Here is a 22240-nt window from a genome sequence, read left to right on the forward strand (position 1 = left end):
TAGAGAAGGGTCTTTCAGAGTCCTCTTTGGAGCCGACTGCCCCGGGGCGTTGTTGTGAGAAAGTGTTGAGAAGATGATCAGTCCAGTTTAAGTCGAGTATGAAGTCGAGAATTTAACCAATTGAGATGCTGCACCATGAGTTTCAGACTAATTTTCCTTTGTCTAATTTCTAAGAAAAGGTTTTTTTTCACTCTTATATTTAATATTTCCTTTTATGAACATAAAAGTTATATTTTATAATATTAACAAATTTAGAGGTTTTTAAACAAAATATGCAGTAGACGTCGTAATAAAGTTAATATTAAAACTTACCTCTGAAATTTTTGGCAATTGCAAGCAACGAAAAATCATTTTCTAAGTACAAATATTGAGCAAAGTCCTACGTGTAAAAGTGGCTACAATGTCATTCTTCTCAGCTACAATACATCATCATTTTGCCGGAATAAGCATTTCTTGTTAAGCTTTTTATGAAACGGAAGTGCTACTAGATATTCGGGAATTTTTTCATTGTAAGAATTAACCCCAATTACTATTGATTACACAGGTTCTCATGGGAATGATTACTCGATTCGACAAAAGTCTGGGAGTTAATCCCTATTGAGGGTTCAAACAAATCATTTCACAATTCGTCGAAGTTGTTACTAAAGCTATTGTTAAACAGTTAACGAATAATATGCAGGTTTCAGCAGTGCACATGCAGTCACGGCAATTGAGTGTATCCTATGATACAATATAGAAAGTACTGAGAAAATCAGTGTACTTTTATCAGTATACGATCCAGTCATATCCGGTAGGAAACCCAATAGGAAAACCCTACTGACCATTGAAAACCTTTCTTGCCAAAATGAAAGTGATAATGTTGTGGGCATGGTAGATCCTATGATATGACGATGCACATATTCACACATCAGTGGAATAGTGGACATTGTAAATGTCGCGTTTGGGCCGTGGAAAACTCACATGATTTTCAGAAGATTCCACTGCACTCGCCTACAATCTAGTGCTGATCCACAGCCACATTTACTTTTTAACCATTCTAATTCGAAGAAGTTAGTCCCAATGGGCTTGTAACATACTCTGTGATGGGCCAAAAATACCAAGCAGTTATCAATACTTTTGTCATATCCTAACTGCAACACCGACAGTCTTGAGTCAACCATTTTCCTGCAAACTTCTGCCTATTGAACACAGCTTGCAGCCATTTCTGTGGCAACATTTCATCGATAACAAAGTGATTATTCGCGGTTTTCCTACCGCCGGTTATTCGATTCTAAATCCATGTGATTTTCGATTGTGAAGATACTTAAAAGAATAGTTTTCCAAGGATATGGTGCACATTTAGTAGCCTTGAAAGACAGAATAGCACTCCCTGTGTGAAAGATCACAGATGATTAACTTTTAAAACTGTATAATAAGTTGATAGAAGAATTAAATAGAATTCTAACATAATAAAAAAGTGTTTGGTTCTATCTGTTTTCTTTCTCGAGAATTTTTGGAAAATAATTTTTTTATAAAAAAGCATTAAATTTTTAACGCCGTCTGCTGGAGATCGCATACATAATCAAAGAGATTATAATCAGTTTTAAGTCTTGTTATACATTAAATCAGTTTTCGTGACTTTATTATAATATACTATATCTTCTTTAAATTAATTAAATGCCTATTTTTAAGTCCTACAATTTTTCTCGATGTTATGTTATTTTATAATGATAGGTAAATGTTTTCAAAGACCATAAACTACTGTTCTTTTTCATAGTTTTAGTAGCTACTCGTGGCAATCTGCCGAACAGCCCTATGAGAATTTTCTGTGAAAACTAGCCCCTATTGAAGTGTTAACACCTAAATACGGACCAGTTTCTCTTAGAAAGTCCTCTCGGAAGACATCCTCTTGGCTGTTTGCCTTCTATCAGTCCTAATCCTAATCCTGAATACGAAATTAATCGCCTGTTTGCATTTATGCTACTAAAATCGAGTAATTACTTTTTAAAACACATTTTTAGAATTTAAAAATAAGTTTAGATAAAGTAAAATAAAAATCTTAAAATAATGAATACTTTCTAAGTTTATTGATTTAAAAGTAATTAATCAAAACTACATTTACTATTCTCGTTGTCATCTGGGAAAAGACATTATGCCATTAAAATTTCAATATTCTTAGTCAATTCGATAAGAGAATTACATGAATACGTTATCTTACACGTCAGTGTAAGTAGTTTTTCGAGTAAACGTTACTTTGTAAAGTTATATATATATATTATCCTTATTATTTTTCTTATCTTGCAAATTTTCTTCGTGTTTAATTTATGTAATCATAAACTTCTATTCTCGTTATCAATTTTCTTGTGTATCTTTCCAGATATATATTAATATTAATTTTTTTAAGGCAAGAGGATATCTTGTAATCATATAAATATTATTTAGGTATAGAAATAACTAGGATGGTGTTACAATATTAAATTAACGTGTATTTAGATGTTGAAATGAACTGAAGAAGGCCTTTCAAAATGGAAGTGTAAAGCATTTAATAAAATCTTCAATTTCAAAGGTGACAAATGCACTAAACCTAAAAATAAACGGTTCGATGTCTATTAGATTTTGCATGACTTTCGCTAGATGAAAAACTCCAAGTAAAGTTCAATTATCCTGTATCGGAGAAGACGCGATCAGAGGTCCTTTTCTTCTCCACTTCAGAAGGACCTTTGACAAACCGTAACACCGAATAAGTATTACGATTCGTCAGAAAGGCACTTTACGACCCGAATTTTAATGGTCAGTTCTTTATTTTACACATACTGTATATACAGGTTGCACCAGGGAATGAGTTCATACAGCGCCCAAACGTAATCTTCCTCTGCCTTTTCGCAGTCCAGACGAGGCTTTTCATGTACTTTCTTTCCTCCTGCTCGCTCTTGGCATTCCGAAAGAGGTTCCTCCCATCTCTTCTTGTTTCTTCTTTTTAAGAGATTCTCCAGGTCTAACAATTTTTCAATCCGGAGCGGGGCCAGTAGCGTTCATTCAGATCCTCCCCTGTTTGGGACTCCTGACTAATTTGCTAATTATGCATTCCGCTAAACTGACCTCCTCCGGAAAAACCGATCCTTTCAAGTGAAAGACAAAATCGCTTTATCTTTCGAACACTTTCGTTAGGCTTACTTGACACCCCAGTAATTTTCCGAGAGATGATCCGTTCCGGAAATGTCAGGTCCCTTCCTTCAACAATCGGCTGCCTTACTGTGGACCTGGCCGAACCCATAACGTGGTCTGAGAAAAGGCCTACAATTGCAAAAAGAATAAAAAGACTATTTACGACAAAATATTAAATATAAAGGCATAAATAAACTAAGTAATCTCTCTTTAAGAATATTGTTGCAAAGAAAATTTGCAATTTATAAGTTTCTATTCATTTTGTTTCAAAAATTATAATCGTGTAAAGTTCACAAACCGTTTTCATAATTAAGAAATCTATAATTTATAATTTGTAATATTTTTATGAAAAACTGTAATTTTTTATTTAAAATTCTAAAAATTTTTATGTTGTTAGTGGGATGGAAATTGGTGAGTAAATGTGAAGACAGTAAATACATTGAAAACTATGTTACGAAAACAAGTAATTGACTCAAAAACATATCTAACGTAATAAAACTCAAAATGTAATTTAATTTAAATAATAATAATAATAAATTTTATGAAAAACATGAATACAGTTCTGTTTATCTTTCTGTTGCTGATGTAGGAACCTTTACAAAAATACTGTTTAGATTATATGAAGAAAAGCAGAAATACTTTTATAGCTAGTGTAAGTTATACTGTGAATTAAAATTGGTAATAACAAGACATTGTTTCTGAGATTAACTGAAGACCCACAACGTACTTCAGCGTAAGCCTATTACTTTTCAAACTGTATAGTTTATCAACAAAGATACATTCTTGATAAACTAAGAAAATCTAAATTACGTACGCCAGCTTTTTACACTTCTGACAAAGTAAGAAATATCTTAAATTCAGACCTCATATAATCCGTAATTCTCACTAATATATAGGAAAAGATTCTTATCTTTTCAGAGAGTGTTCTGATAGTGGGCATTCGCCTATACTGTCGTTTATTTAAGGATTATCTGTGATTAAACGAAGAATGTTTCTTTTTCTTTAGTGTAATAATTTACCAAACTGATTTATTTATTAAATATTGAAATATATGGTCATTTAAGTAGATTTAGAAAGATTTAAAGATAAAAAATTGAGCTAAGAATTGTCTTCAAGGCGAAATATTTATCTATAAGTGAAGAAAGATAGATAAAATTAAGTACAGTTTTAACTTTTAATCTTTAATTTGTGCAAACTTATTTAAGTAGTTTTGTATAGGTGCACTGAAAATAAAATTTAATGAAAATTATAAAAGTAGAGTTTATTTTACGAACTTTCTTGATGAATACATAGAAATTCTGCTTTAGGTGGCTTAGAAGTAGTGTAAAGATTTAATGTAATGTAAAAGTTCAAAGAAGAATATAAAAATAAATAGTTAATTTCTTGGAAGACCAACAACTACACCAAAAAATCCAAATAGAATTTATATTGCATAATTTGTTGAATCTACTTTTTTACGCCAGCTAAACACTAAAAAACTTTTCTTTAAATAAATTATTGACAAATATAAATGATATGATTTTAATAACAATTTTCTTTTTAATATTTTAAAATTTATATTGAAACCACTTGAATATTTTTCAGTTATTGATATTTTTTATCGTTTATATTTACGAATATAACGTTTTTATTATAGAAAATAAATGAGATTTTCCCTCGAAACGTCCTTGAACTTGCTTTGGCAATTGCTGATTTTATTTTATGTCACTATCAAAATGATTTATCATCTCAGGGATTTATAGTTGTCCACTGAGACAACAACTACCACATTAAAAAATTCTTTTACGAATTTTTATATAATAAACTATTGAATTTAGTATTACATAAGCCATTCAGTATTTTTTTCTTTGAAAATAGTATCAATCGTTATTGAATGCCTTTCTTTTTAACATAAAAATCGAAATTCAGAAACTATATAACCTAATGCTTCGATGAATTTTCATTATAAATTCATTATTACGGAAAATAAAAAAATAAATAAAACTTTTATTCGTTTTATCTAAAAATATCGTTTTATATTGAATATTTTATAATAGATCATGCGTAAATTGAAATGAATGGCTTCGTATTTTATTACATTGTTCAATTGCTATAATAAAAGTAGAATGAAAACTGTTTAAATCTGAAATTTAGCTACAAATAGTTTTGTTTTAAATTTATAATTTTACGTTTCTCCTATGATTCAAGCTCTTTCATTTCTTTGGTTATTTTTTATTGAATATTATAGCAAGCAAATTAAGTTCAAAATTTAAGATAAGAAGAAACAAGCAAGATTTTGCGTACCTTGAATACTAAAGGTCTCGTTTCTTGTTGATCTTATTAAATTTTCTTATAATTTATAACTTTTACGAAACTTTCATTGTTCATTTATTAAATATTCTATTAATAAAGTTAAGTTTGAAGTAGTTTAATTACAAGATTTTGTGTATTTTAGATACACAAAATCTTGTGTATCTAATCCTGTTTCTTGTAGATTTTACTTGTACACAAATCAAGTTAAAATTTTAAAAAATGTAATTAAAAATTAAATCATCAAATTCTTTAATCCAATAGAATCAATAAAATTTACTTTTTTTAATTTATTTATATACGGAATGATTCAAAAGTTAGTTAATTAAAATTATGTATGAAGTTCGAATAGAAGAACTGTTTCTTTAACTGTAATTAACTCAAAATAATCTTAAAAATATATCTTGGTTAAGTGAATTTTGGGCCATCCTGCATTTAAAATTTTGATAGGAATGTAAATAATTTTTAGTTCAAAAATATTCTTTGATTAACCAAATTACTATAAAAATATTTGTTAGAATATTGATTAAAAATCCACTTAAATGAGAAATAAAATTAAGAAAAATCTTCACAGAAGTCAAATACTTATACTTAAGTTAAGTTATTCTAGATTTGCTAAAGAACATTTAATAAGTGAGGAAGAAAATTACTTTTTCCTGGGAAAAAATAAATAATCAAAAATAGATCATTAGATTTTCATAAGATTAATTTTTTTTTTAAATACAACTTTTTAGGTTAATAGGAAATTGATAATAAAAAAACAAACAAAAAATTGAACAATTTAATTATTACTTTTTGTCAAATTACAGTTTAAACACTTGAAAAAAAAATTAAAGATAAAATATTGTTCAATATTCTTCAAGATTATTAAAACTTGAGAAGGGTCCGCAAGGCACACTTTAGAATAGATTTTGTGGCTTTTTTAAACTGGAATTGATATCTACAATGACTTAAATATTTGTAAAAACTACTTAAAGATATATTTTAAAAATTGAATTGTCAATAATAATTCGAAAACATTGTCAACATCTTTATTTAATTTCACTAAAATAGGCTGGGGATAACAGAATACGAATATTAGTTTTACAATTTCGCTAAACTTAGTTATTTGTTTAATATTGATTTATTTCCTGAAATTATTTGTTAAATATAATATTTATAAATAGGAATAGATTTTTTTAAATGGAAGTAATAAGAAAGGGATAAAAATCTTGTTAGAACTTTAAAAATGTTGTTATGCTACTGAAATATTGATCTTTATACATATAATAATAATATATAAAAGTTTCAGTTAAATATAAATTAATTACATAAAATTATAATTTATTATTAAGTTTATTTAATTAAAGTTTTAATTAATTATGTTTTATTAATATAAAAATTATAATTAAAATTTTAAATTAACAGTAAATCAGTTTAAATTGATTGGAATTGTATTGCTTATAGTAATTCTATGTAAAATATTTATATAGAATTAATCTAGAACATTTTTAATTTAGAAAATATTGAAATTTCAAAATATTTTTAATTAATTGTTATTTAATTCATAATCGAATCTTCAAGTAAGTGTCATTTTACATTTATTCATTAACTTAATAGCATGTTTATGTAATAGTTGAGTGTTTTAAATGAATTAAAAATTGTAAAATTTTAATTTTGAATATTAAAAAATAGAATTTTATGAAGAAATTACAAATGAATCAATAAAATTTTAACATTTACATAACTAGATGTCGGCATTATAATGGATCAATTGTTTCCTTCATTCTAAAGGATTAATACTTATATACCATTCTATAAATAATTAATATTTGAAAAATAAAACGTAAATATAACAAATATATATTATATTGAATAGTTTAATTTATAATTTATTACATATATTTCTAATTTATAGATAACTATGACAAGTGTTTATGTATTTAACAAGAGATTTAATTATTTAAAGTAAATATAAGATGAAAGGAATTTTTAATTTGTATATATAATAGGATGTGTTATTGATTAGATGAAACTTTTATAAAATTATAATTAAGTTACCCACGATGAAGGCAACTGTAATATTTATCAATGGCATATCCATGTATCGCTGTAAGGGATGCATCAAATTACTTTTGTAGATAGATCTAAGGTTTATGATTATGTAAAAATGATTTATTTAACTTTATTTAAGCGTTATAAAAACATAAATAAATACAGAATAATAATTTGTCAGAAGTTTTCTTTATGAATTTATTATAAATTTTTGTTTAAGAAGAGGTAAATAACTCTCTGTACTAATATAGGCCTACCCTTTTCATATTATCACATTAGTGATGATTCTAGCGTAAGAAATCCGAAATTTTTTGCATAGAATCTTTCGATTTAGAAGTTCAAATACGCAAAACTTTATTTGTCGATGCTCGGTCTAAGTAAAGTATGTAGGATTTAATACTTGAGAGGATTCTAGAGTTTGTAGGCCTACTGGATAATATTAAATATCAGCATGATACAAGCTTCATATTACATTGTTAGCTTATAAAAGAATCTCGCAAGTCCACGCTTTCATAATTTGTTTAATAAGCTTCCATTCACTTAATAACAGTAGAAACAATGCTGATTTAAATCTACTATATATCAAATGCTTTTAAAATATGTAATGGTGTTTCTCAATCAATAGATCGCGTACTACTCTAACGAATAAGTTATTTACAGTAACGACAACTGTGATAACCGTATGTAATGCTAATATTTATAATAATTATATCAAATTTGAGAATATTTATTAAAAAAACTAAATAAAATTAGTAAAAGTACTTTAATTTTTGTGTTCCATTTTAATTTCAATTTTAATTAATAAAAGTAAAACTGTTGGTTCCAAATTCAATGAAAAAACTGGGTGTTTTCTTAATTAAAATTATATCCCAATCTGTCTTTAAAGTTTATAAAATTCGATATTAACGTCGGAAAAGACTCCACTTATATCAATTTTTACAGATACGAAGAGTCAGTGGCACCATCTGTTATGATTTTCTGATATTATTTTTAAATTTTTGGCATGTTATTAATAAAATTTATCATTTTTATTAATTTTTTTTTGTAATTTTAACTGAAATTAATATACACAACTTGGAAAAATTAAATTAATTAAAAAAATTATTGATATAAAAAGATTGGCAATTTTTGCCTTACCCAGTAGTGATGGGTTTTGGTTGCTCCACTTGCAGGAGGCTCTTTGTACTTTTTCGATTATCGTATTTCACTGATATTTTATATTTTTCCTGACATGTACAGTACTCCTAGGATTTTACTCCGTAATTATTCCGGAGATTATTGCAAACTTCAATCCACAGTCCCTTGAACTTACTTTGGTTAATTTTAGTAACGGAGGCTTCCGAAAATTCTTGGAGAATTCTAGTAATTTAATTAATATTTGTGAGTGCGGAGAGGATAAACGTCAGCATATGCCAGATAACTAATCACGTAATGCTGTGTAAGCGGCAGTCTGTACCCTTTCAGGTCAGGATGTTTCTCAATAAAAGCGGAGGAATGGCTCGATTCTTACATCAAAGAGAAGCATTGAAAGGAGGCAGCCTTGCCGCACAGAGCATTTTAAACTGCAGGCTTTCGAAATGCTGTTATTTACGAAGATGTTGCTTATCGCTTTATTATAAGACAGCTGGATTTATGTTAGGTAGTTTTCCCCAACATTAATATGCTGTAATAATTCTCATAAATACTCATGGCCTGCGTTGTCAAATGCTTTGTGAAGATCGATTTGCAGGAAGCTGCCAGTGTCATGATTCTGGTGGGCTAGAGTACTAGATGTACAGTACTGTACGTGCACTTACCTGCGTGGAATCGAAAGTGTTACTCTGTGAAAAATCTATAAGTATTTAATTTTCCATATCTAACAACAGGTTTTTACATTTCCGCACGATACTTTCTTAATTCTAATAAGCGTCCTAATTCGATGAAACATTCACCAGATAAACGTACGTACATCGTATCTTGATTAGAAATAAGTAGCTCGATATCATATTTTTTCGGTCAATTTATTAAACATTAAATACATAAAGTTTCGAATCAACAGTTAAATATTCAAACTTTACGTGAATTACTAAACTCTCTAGACTGGAACTTAATTTCCAGATACCGAAAATCAAATGAAAAGTTCATAGATGACTTTCAAAATCAACTTCCTTAGTGTCGTATTTTAAAATATCAAAAAGTAATTCGATATGCTTTGGAGTACATTTTATATTTATTTATTAAGGTTTTAAATTTATATTTCTTATATGTAAAAANTATTACTGGTTTTACATCTTGGGTTTATAAAACAACTGGTTATCTGTTACTTCCAGAGAACGACAATTAATTGATCTGACGTCTCCTCGTCTTCTGTCAAAATCAGGGGCCTGAATACAAAGAGTCACTTTTACAGATGTCTCAGAATGTGATTTTTCTGGCATTATTTTTATTTTCATTGCTTAAATTTTGAAAATTTCATTGGCTTCTGTTCAGGATCATTCTTGTCTGTCACTCTAACTGTCATCATTTCTCGTATAAATCGAAATGACTTTTCGTCAGTTAGCGTAGAACTTTTGTCTTTTGCAATACGCTGATTTCGAAGCTTCTATCACCTGTATTTTACTCATTTTCCTCCCAAAAATGGAAACTGTAGGAAAGACTTTTCAGAAAATGGACAGAAAATGATTGAATAAAGTGAGCATGTCATATAAGAGCTAGTCAATTATAATCAATTAAAATATCATATTAGTGTTTTTAGCAGTTTTATATTACAGCCAATATTGAAAAATGTATTGTAAATTCTTTAGGTTAATATTTAAGGTTTTAGATTCTCAGATATTAATTTAAAGAACTAAAGATCTTAATTATTCAAAATAGATTTCAAATGTCTTAACTGATGTTTTGAAAAAAAACTTTAAAAAATTATAGTTTTTCATTTCACTCTGCAACACAAAAAAAATTGTTTATGAGGTCGCCGAGTTGTATAAAGGCAGAACGGAAGAGAGATGCCGATTCGTATGCGGGTATGATAGACACTGAGTCAGACTCAACAGTTACCAAAAAATCTTTCCTATTTATTTAAACACAGCAATAATATTATTCGATGTGCAGGTAAACCCTGTAAATCTTCAGATTTTTTTTTATTCAAAGAAAGAGTTCCTAGAGAAGGGTCTTTCAGAGTCCTCTTTGGAGCCGACTGCCCCGGGGCGTTGTTGTGAGAAAGTGTTGAGAAGATGATCAGTCCAGTTTAAGTCGAGTATGAAGTCGAGAATTTAACCAATTGAGATGCTGCACCATGAGTTTCAGACTAATTTTCCTTTGTCTAATTTCTAAGAAAAGGTTTTTTTTCACTCTTATATTTAATATTTCCTTTTATGAACATAAAAGTTATATTTTATAATATTAACAAATTTAGAGGTTTTTAAACAAAATATGCAGTAGACGTCGTAATAAAGTTAATATTAAAACTTACCTCTGAAATTTTTGGCAATTGCAAGCAACGAAAAATCATTTTCTAAGTACAAATATTGAGCAAAGTCCTACGTGTAAAAGTGGCTACAATGTCATTCTTCTCAGCTACAATACATCATCATTTTGCCGGAATAAGCATTTCTTGTTAAGCTTTTTATGAAACGGAAGTGCTACTAGAAATTCGGGAATTTTTTCATTGTAAGAATTAACCCCAATTACTATTGATTACACAGGTTCTCATGGGAATGATTACTCGATTCGACAAAAGTCTGGGAGTTAATCCCTATTGAGGGTTCAAACAAATCATTTCACAATTCGTCGAAGTTGTTACTAAAGCTATTGTTAAACAGTTAACGAATAATATGCAGGTTTCAGCAGTGCACATGCAGTCACGGCAATTGAGTGTATCCTATGATACAATATAAAAAGTACTGAGAAAATCAGTGTACTTTTATCAGTATACGATCCAGTCATATCCGGTAGGAAACCCAATAGGAAAACCCTACTGACCATTGAAAACCTTTCTTGCCAAAATGAAAGTGATAATGTTGTGGGCATGGTAGATCCTATGATATGACGATGCACATATTCACACATCAGTGGAATAGTGGACATTGTAAATGTCGCGTTTGGGCCGTGGAAAACTCACATGATTTTCAGAAGATTCCACTGCACTCGCCTACAATCTAGTGCTGATCCACAGCCACATTTACTTTTTAACCATTCTAATTCGAAGAAGTTAGTCCCAATGGGCTTGTAACATACTCTGTGATGGGCCAAAAATACCAAGCAGTTATCAATACTTTTGTCATATCCTAACTGCAACACCGACAGTCTTGAGTCAACCATTTTCCTGCAAACTTCTGCCTATTGAACACAGCTTGCAGCCATTTCTGTGGCAACATTTCATCGATAACAAAGTGATTATTCGCGGTTTTCCTACCGCCGGTTATTCGATTCTAAATCCATGTGATTTTCGATTGTGAAGATACTTAAAAGAATAGTTTTCCAAGGATATGGTGCACATTTAGTAGCCTTGAAAGACAGAATAGCACTCCCTGTGTGAAAGATCACAGATGATTAACTTTTAAAACTGTATAATAAGTTGATAGAAGAATTAAATAGAATTCTAACATAATAAAAAAGTGTTTGGTTCTATCTGTTTTCTTTCTCGAGAATTTTTGGAAAATAATTTTTTTATAAAAAAGCATTAAATTTTTAACGCCGTCTGCTGGAGATCGCATACATAATCAAAGAGATTATAATCAGTTTTAAGTCTTGTTATACATTAAATCAGTTTTCGTGACTTTATTATAATATACTATATCTTCTTTAAATTAATTAAATGCCTATTTTTAAGTCCTACAATTTTTCTCGATGTTATGTTATTTTATAATGATAGGTAAATGTTTTCAAAGACCATAAACTACTGTTCTTTTTCATAGTTTTAGTAGCTACTCGTGGCAATCTGCCGAACAGCCCTATGAGAATTTTCTGTGAAAACTAGCCCCTATTGAAGTGTTAACACCTAAATACGGACCAGTTTCTCTTAGAAAGTCCTCTCGGAAGACATCCTCTTGGCTGTTTGCCTTCTATCAGTCCTAATCCTAATCCTGAATACGAAATTAATCGCCTGTTTGCATTTATGCTACTAAAATCGAGTAATTACTTTTTAAAACACATTTTTAGAATTTAAAAATAAGTTTAGATAAAGTAAAATAAAAATCTTAAAGTAATGAATACTTTCTAAGTTTATTGATTTAAAAGTAATTAATCAAAACTACATTTACTATTCTCGTTGTCATCTGGGAAAAGACATTATGCCATTAAAATTTCAATATCCTTAGTCAATTCGATAAGAGAATTACATGAATACGTTATCTTACACGTCAGTGTAAGTAGTTTTTCGAGTAAACGTTACTTTGTAAAGTTATATATATATATTATCCTTATTATTTTTCTTCTCTTGCAAATTTTCTTCGTGTTTAATTTATGTAATCATAAACTTCTATTCTCGTTATCAATTTTCTTGTGTATCTTTCCAGATATATATTAATATTAATTTTTTTAAGGCAAGAGGATATCTTGTAATCATATAAATATTATTTAGGTATAGAAATAACTAGGATGGTGTTACAATATTAAATTAACGTGTATTTAGATGTTGAAATGAACTGAAGAAGGCCTTTCAAAATGGAAGTGTAAAGCATTTAATAAAATCTTCAATTTCAAAGGTGACAAATGCACTAAACCTAAAAATAAACGGTTCGATGTCTATTAGATTTTGCATGACTTTCGCTAGATGAAAAACTCCAAGTAAAGTTCAATTATCCTGTATCGGAGAAGACGCGATCAGAGGTCCTTTTCTTCTCCACTTCAGAAGGACCTTTGACAAACCGTAACACCGAATAAGTATTACGATTCGTCAGAAAGGCACTTTACGACCCGAATTTTAATGGTCAGTTCTTTATTTTACACATACTGTATATACAGGTTGCACCAGGGAATGAGTTCATACAGCGCCCAAACGTAATCTTCCTCTGCCTTTTCGCAGTCCAGACGAGGCTTTTCATGTACTTTCTTTCCTCCTGCTCGCTCTTGGCATTCCGAAAGAGGTTCCTCCCATCTCTTCTTGTTTCTTCTTTTTAAGAGATTCTCCAGGTCTAACAATTTTTCAATCCGGAGCGGGGCCAGTAGCGTTCATTCAGATCCTCCCCTGTTTGGGACTCCTGACTAATTTGCTAATTATGCATTCCGCTAAACTGACCTCCTCCGGAAAAACCGATCCTTTCAAGTGAAAGACAAAATCGCTTTATCTTTCGAACACTTTCGTTAGGCTTACTTGACACCCCAGTAATTTTCCGAGAGATGATCCGTTCCGGAAATGTCAGGTCCCTTCCTTCAACAATCGGCTGCCTTACTGTGGACCTGGCCGAACCCATAACGTGGTCTGAGAAAAGGCCTACAATTGCAAAAAGAATAAAAAGACTATTTACGACAAAATATTAAATATAAAGGCATAAATAAACTAAGTAATCTCTCTTTAAGAATATTGTTGCAAAGAAAATTTGCAATTTATAAGTTTCTATTCATTTTGTTTCAAAAATTATAATCGTGTAAAGTTCACAAACCGTTTTCATAATTAAGAAATCTATAATTTATAATTTGTAATATTTTTATGAAAAACTGTAATTTTTTATTTAAAATTCTAAAAATTTTTATGTTGTTAGTGGGATGGAAATTGGTGAGTAAATGTGAAGACAGTAAATACATTGAAAACTATGTTACGAAAACAAGTAATTGACTCAAAAACATATCTAACGTAATAAAACTCAAAATGTAATTTAATTTAAATAATAATAATAATAAATTTTATGAAAAACATGAATACAGTTCTGTTTATCTTTCTGTTGCTGATGTAGGAACCTTTACAAAAATACTGTTTAGATTATATGAAGAAAAGCAGAAATACTTTTATAGCTAGTGTAAGTTATACTGTGAATTAAAATTGGTAATAACAAGACATTGTTTCTGAGATTAACTGAAGACCCACAACGTACTTCAGCGTAAGCCTATTACTTTTCAAACTGTATAGTTTATCAACAAAGATACATTCTTGATAAACTAAGAAAATCTAAATTACGTACGCCAGCTTTTTACACTTCTGACAAAGTAAGAAATATCTTAAATTCAGACCTCATATAATCCGTAATTCTCACTAATATATAGGAAAAGATTCTTATCTTTTCAGAGAGTGTTCTGATAGTGGGCATTCGCCTATACTGTCGTTTATTTAAGGATTATCTGTGATTAAACGAAGAATGTTTCTTTTTCTTTAGTGTAATAATTTACCAAACTGATTTATTTATTAAATATTGAAATATATGGTCATTTAAGTAGATTTAGAAAGATTTAAAGATAAAAAATTGAGCTAAGAATTGTCTTCAAGGCGAAATATTTATCTATAAGTGAAGAAAGATAGATAAAATTAAGTACAGTTTTAACTTTTAATCTTTAATTTGTGCAAACTTATTTAAGTAGTTTTGTATAGGTGCACTGAAAATAAAATTTAATGAAAATTATAAAAGTAGAGTTTATTTTACGAACTTTCTTGATGAATACATAGAAATTCTGCTTTAGGTGGCTTAGAAGTAGTGTAAAGATTTAATGTAATGTAAAAGTTCAAAGAAGAATATAAAAATAAATAGTTAATTTCTTGGAAGACCAACAACTACACCAAAAAATCCAAATAGAATTTATATTGCATAATTTGTTGAATCTACTTTTTTACGCCAGCTAAACACTAAAAAACTTTTCTTTAAATAAATTATTGACAAATATAAATGATATGATTTTAATAACAATTTTCTTTTTAATATTTTAAAATTTATATTGAAACCACTTGAATATTTTTCAGTTATTGATATTTTTTATCGTTTATATTTACGAATATAACGTTTTTATTATAGAAAATAAATGAGATTTTCCCTCGAAACGTCCTTGAACTTGCTTTGGCAATTGCTGATTTTATTTTATGTCACTATCAAAATGATTTATCATCTCAGGGATTTATAGTTGTCCACTGAGACAACAACTACCACATTAAAAAATTCTTTTACGAATTTTTATATAATAAACTATTGAATTTAGTATTACATAAGCCATTCAGTATTTTTTTCTTTGAAAATAGTATCAATCGTTATTGAATGCCTTTCTTTTTAACATAAAAATCGAAATTCAGAAACTATATAACCTAATGCTTCGATGAATTTTCATTATAAATTCATTATTACGGAAAATAAAAAAATAAATAAAACTTTTATTCGTTTTATCTAAAAATATCGTTTTATATTGAATATTTTATAATAGATCATGCGTAAATTGAAATGAATGGCTTCGTATTTTATTACATTGTTCAATTGCTATAATAAAAGTAGAATGAAAACTGTTTAAATCTGAAATTTAGCTACAAATAGTTTTGTTTTAAATTTATAATTTTACGTTTCTCCTATGATTCAAGCTCTTTCATTTCTTTGGTTATTTTTTATTGAATATTATAGAAAGCAAATTAAGTTCAAAATTTAAGATAAGAAGAAACAAGCAAGATTTTGCGTACCTTGAATACTAAAGGTCTCGTTTCTTGTTGATCTTATTAAATTTTCTTATAATTTATAACTTTTACGAAACTTTCATTGTTCATTTATTAAATATTCTATTAATAAAGTTAAGTTTGAAGTAGTTTAATTACAAGATTTTGTGTATTTTAGATACACAAAATCTTGTGTATCTAATCCTGTTTCTTGTAGATTTTACTTGTACACAAATCAAGTTAAAATTTTAAAAAATGTAATTAAAAATTAAATCATCAAATTCTTTAATCCAATAGAATCAATAAAATTTACTTTTTTTAATTTATTTATATACGGAATGATTCAAAAGTTAGTTAATTAAAATTATGTATGAAGTTCGAATAGAAGAACTGTTTCTTTAACTGTGATTAACTCAAAATAATCTTAAAAATATATCTTGGTTAAGTGAATTTTGGGCCATCCTGCATTTAAAATTTTGATAGGAATGTAAATAATTTTTAGTTCAAAAATATTCTTTGATTAACCAAATTACTATAAAAATATTTGTTAGAATATTGATTAAAAATCCACTTAAATGAGAAATAAAATTAAGAAAAATCTTCACAGAAGTCAAATACTTATACTTAAGTTTAAGTTATTCTAGATTTGCTAAAGAACATTTAATAAGTGAGGAAGAAAATTACTTTTTCCTGGGAAAAAATAAATAATCAAAAATAGATCATTAGATTTTCATAAGATTAAAATTTTTTTTTTAAATACAACTTTTTAGGTTAATAGGAAATTGATAATAAAAAAACAAACAAAAAATTGAACAATTTAATTATTACTTTTTGTCAAATTACAGTTTAAACACTTGAAAAAAAAATTAAAGATAAAATATTGTTCAATATTCTTCAAGATTATTAAAACTTGAGAAGGGTCCGCAAGGCACACTTTAGAATAGATTTTGTGGCTTTTTTAAACTGGAATTGATATCTACAATGTCTTAAATATTTGTAAAAACTACTTAAAGATATATTTTAAAAATTGAATTGTCAATAATAATTCGAAAACATTGTCAACATCTTTATTTAATTTCACTAAAATAGGCTGGGGATAACAGAATACGAATATTAGTTTTACAATTTCACTAAACTTAGTTATTTGTTTAATATTGATTTATTTCCTGAAATTATTTGTTAAATATAATATTTATAAATAGGAATAGATTTTTTTAAATGGAAGTAATAAGAAAGGGATAAAAATCTTGTTAGAACTTTAAAAATGTTGTTATGCTACTGAAATATTGATCTTTATACATATAATAATAATATATAAAAGTTTCAGTTAAATATAAATTAATTACATAAAATTATAATTTATTATTAAGTTTATTTAATTAAAGTTTTAATTAATTATGTTTTATTAATATAAAAATTATAATTAAAATTTTAAATTAACAGTAAATCAGTTTAAATTGATTGGAATTGTATTGCTTATAGTAATTCTATGTAAAATATTTATATAGAATTAATCTAGAACATTTTTAATTTAGAAAATATTGAAATTTCAAAATATTTTTAATTAATTGTTATTTAATTCATAATCGAATCTTCAAGTAAGTGTCATTTTACATTTATTCATTAACTTAATAGCATGTTTATGTAATAGTTGAGTGTTTTAAATGAATTAAAAATTGTAAAATTTTAATTTTGAATATTAAAAAATAGAATTTTATGAAGAAATTACAAATGAATCAATAAAATTTTAACATTTACATAACTAGATGTCGGCATTATAATGGATCAATTGTTTCCTTCATTCTAAAGGATTAATACTTATATACCATTCTATAAATAATTAATATTTGAAAAATAAAACGTAAATATAACAAATATATATTATATTGAATAGTTTAATTTATAATTTATTACATATATTTCTAATTTATAGATAACTATGACAAGTGTTTATGTATTTAACAAGAGATTTAATTATTTAAAGTAAATATAAGATGAAAGGAATTTTTAATTTGTATATATAATAGGATGTGTTATTGATTAGATGAAACTTTTATAAAATTATAATTAAGTTACCCACGATGAAGGCAACTGTAATATTTATCAATGGCATATCCATGTATCGCTGTAAGGGATGCATCAAATTACTTTTGTAGATAGATCTAAGGTTTATGATTATGTAAAAATGATTTATTTAACTTTATTTAAGCGTTATAAAAACATAAATAAATACAGAATAATAATTTGTCAGAAGTTTTCTTTATGAATTTATTATAAATTTTTGTTTAAGAAGAGGTAAATAACTCTCTGTACTAATATAGGCCTACCCTTTTCATATTATCACATTAGTGATGATTCTAGCGTAAGAAATCCGAAATTTTTTGCATAGAATCTTTCGATTTAGAAGTTCAAATACGCAAAACTTTATTTGTCGATGCTCGGTCTAAGTAAAGTATGTAGGATTTAATACTTGAGAGGATTCTAGAGTTTGTAGGCCTACTGGATAATATTAAATATCAGCATGATACAAGCTTCATATTACATTGTTAGCTTATAAAAGAATCTCGCAAGTCCACGCTTTCATAATTTGTTTAATAAGCTTCCATTCACTTAATAACAGTAGAAACAATGCTGATTTAAATCTACTATATATCAAATGCTTTTAAAATATGTAATGGTGTTTCTCAATCAATAGATCGCGTACTACTCTAACGAATAAGTTATTTACAGTAACGACAACTGTGATAACCGTATGTAATGCTAATATTTATAATAATTATATCAAATTTGAGAATATTTATTAAAAAAACTAAATAAAATTAGTAAAAGTACTTTAATTTTTGTGTTCCATTTTAATTTCAATTTTAATTAATAAAAGTAAAACTGTTGGTTCCAAATTCAATGAAAAAACTGGGTGTTTTCTTAATTAAAATTATATCCCAATCTGTCTTTAAAGTTTATAAAATTCGATATTAACGTCGGAAAAGACTCCACTTATATCAATTTTTACAGATACGAAGAGTCAGTGGCACCATCTGTTATGATTTTCTGATATTATTTTTAAATTTTTGGCATGTTATTAATAAAATTTATCATTTCTGCTACTAAATAAAATTTAATGTATTAAAAACTTTAATGGTTATTATCTACAATTAATAAAAATAAAATATAATAATATCATTTAAATATAATTACCAATTTTATATTTAAAATAACTAAATTATATTCTTATTACTCGCTTCATTATTAGTTTTTTTTCTTTGTTTCTTTAATTATTATTAAAGATTTTCGAACGAAATAAGAAATTTTGTTGCTAAAATTATTCAAAATAGAAACTTTAAATAAAAATGTTCAGGTAAATATTTTTAAACTATTAATTAATAAATTAAATTTTAAATAAAATAATGCCAATAATTATGATTAAAGTTTATTCTTATCAATTTTAAAAATTTATATTTAAAATTGTTTCAATTATAACAAAATTCCAGGTTTATTTTTATAATTATTAAAGAGCTTCTTAGAAGAAATAAATGTTGGTAAATATTTATTTTTATTTATTTATTTAATATTATATTTAGTAAAACAACATTTTATTTCACAATTATGAAAGGAAAATTGACTTTGCTTTTAGTGTTTACTTTGAACCAGTATATTATATACGTTTTTTTACGTAGAAGGATAATCAAAATGACGTTAACATTGGTGTTTTATTTCAAATTAACTTTTTAAAGTTTTCCCTATGAAGTTTTATGAACGATTTGATGCTTTTGTACTCCTCTCCCTATTATTTTTCATGATTTACGAGTACGTATCACACAAGCTATCGCTCAGATCAACCAAAATATGTTGCAGAAAGCGTGCCATGAATTTAATTACCGCATTGAAGTGTGCAGGATTACTCGGGATCCATGCTAAAAGACTGTAAAAATCTCGATTTGTATGCTTTCTTTGATCTATTTTTGTTATAGAGGCGATGTAGTCAATTAGAAGTAAATTTTCAAAGTTTCCGACATTATTTTGAGTAACCTTCCATATATATTGTAAGTATATAGAAGGTTACTCAATATAATATATATACTGTATATATAATAAAATATTCATAATTTAAAGACAAAGATGATTTTACAGTCTTCAGAATTTATCCTACACAAGAGTAACATAAGATTACACAGTATAGTCGATTTTTTATTAGATCTCCAGTATATAAACACATACTATTGTTAAAAATTCTGTATAACATCAGCATACTTTAAAAATGTATAACTGCATAATTATTAGAAGCAGGACAAAAATTTATTTTAAAATACTCGTAATTAGAATAGCAATAAAAAGGCTTTCTTCTGTATAAAATTGTATTTCTTTGATATAAAACGGAACTATGAATACTCCAAAATTTACATTTCTCTTTTAATTATGAGTACTTTGTAATAAATTTTCAGCCTAGTTAGTATGATTTTACATGTTAATTTTATTATATTTTTGTTTTTTTTTTAGCGTAAGGTTCACGGCTTTTATATTTATTTTTCTTATCATATTAATTGCTGTGTTAAGTGCAAGAGAGAAATATTCCAAAGAGACGGAAAAACTGTTAACTCTAATTTTATCAGAAGCATTTGACTGTTGCAATGCCGTTAAGAACGAACCTTTTATTGCTTTATCTTCTGAACATCTTATGCAAGCCATTGCATTACTTAAATATTTGAATAAAGGTAAATTATAGATGCAAAATGAAGATATTTAAAATATTAAATAACATTTTAAAGTTTTGTGTTTTTAAATCATATTTAGAAACAATATGTGGAAGAGAAATGGGTGTTGAAACGAAGTTTGATATAATAAAACCTTGGTCGTGGAATTTTTGTGTCGAAGGCGATTGTAATATCAAAGGAGTATGTTTTATTATTGAGTGACTTTAAAAAATTTTTATATTCTTATCTTAACGCGGGAGATACGTTCCTAGATGACAAAGCGTTAAACGAAACAGCGTTAAAAGAGGTTATTTTAACAGTGAGTAAATAGGGAAAGGAGAATACGCGATCAAAAATAAACAGATTTTTACTTTAATTTTAAGTTATTTTATATTAATTTGTATAATAATATATGTTAAATAACACATAAACGTGTGCACACAGAAATGTAAAATTCATTTTTGTGACGAAGTTCCTGACTTTTCTGAAATTCTTGTTCTTCTAATTTAAAGTAAATATAAGATGAAAGGAATTTTTAATTTGTATATATAATAGGATGTGTTATTGATTAGATGAAACTTTTATAAAATTATAATTAAGTTACNGAAAATAAATGAGATTTTCCCTCGAAACGTCCTTGAACTTGCTTTGGCAATTGCTGATTTTATTTTATGTCACTATCAAAATGATTTATCATCTCAGGGATTTATAGTTGTCCACTGAGACAACAACTACCACATTAAAAAATTCTTTTACGAATTTTTATATAATAAACTATTGAATTTAGTATTACATAAGCCATTCAGTATTTTTTTCTTTGAAAATAGTATCAATCGTTATTGAATGCCTTTCTTTTTAACATAAAAATCGAAATTCAGAAACTATATAACCTAATGCTTCGATGAATTTTCATTATAAATTCATTATTACGGAAAATAAAAAAATAAATAAAACTTTTATTCGTTTTATCTAAAAATATCGTTTTATATTGAATATTTTATAATAGATCATGCGTAAATTGAAATGAATGGCTTCGTATTTTATTACATTGTTCAATTGCTATAATAAAAGTAGAATGAAAACTGTTTAAATCTGAAATTTAGCTACAAATAGTTTTGTTTTAAATTTATAATTTTACGTTTCTCCTATGATTCAAGCTCTTTCATTTCTTTGGTTATTTTTTATTGAATATTATAGAAAGCAAATTAAGTTCAAAATTTAAGATAAGAAGAAACAAGCAAGATTTTGCGTACCTTGAATACTAAAGGTCTCGTTTCTTGTTGATCTTATTAAATTTTCTTATAATTTATAACTTTTACGAAACTTTCATTGTTCATTTATTAAATATTCTATTAATAAAGTTAAGTTTGAAGTAGTTTAATTACAAGATTTTGTGTATTTTAGATACACAAAATCTTGTGTATCTAATCCTGTTTCTTGTAGATTTTACTTGTACACAAATCAAGTTAAAATTTTAAAAAATGTAATTAAAAATTAAATCATCAAATTCTTTAATCCAATAGAATCAATAAAATTTACTTTTTTTAAT

At 26.9% G+C, this 22240-nt stretch overlaps 1 protein-coding gene across 1 annotated transcript; it reads left to right on the forward strand.

Annotated features, from left to right (window-relative positions):
- Positions 1-19350: 19350 nt before the first annotated feature.
- LOC111633525 lies at positions 19351-20988 on the forward strand. The gene is made up of 4 exons (XM_023378108.1): positions 19351-19358; positions 19492-19539; positions 20498-20712; positions 20792-20988. Exons 1-4 carry the CDS (start codon positions 19351-19353, stop codon positions 20911-20913), a joined length of 393 nt encoding a protein of 130 aa, XP_023233876.1. The 3' UTR covers positions 20914-20988.
- Positions 20989-22240: the final 1252 nt, after the last annotated feature.

Source organism: Centruroides sculpturatus, unplaced genomic scaffold, assembly GCF_000671375.1.
Source record: "Centruroides sculpturatus isolate CEXI.00-Female unplaced genomic scaffold, Cexi_2.0 scaffold794, whole genome shotgun sequence".
In the NCBI taxonomy this organism is placed as follows: Eukaryota; Metazoa; Arthropoda; class Arachnida; order Scorpiones; family Buthidae; genus Centruroides; species Centruroides sculpturatus.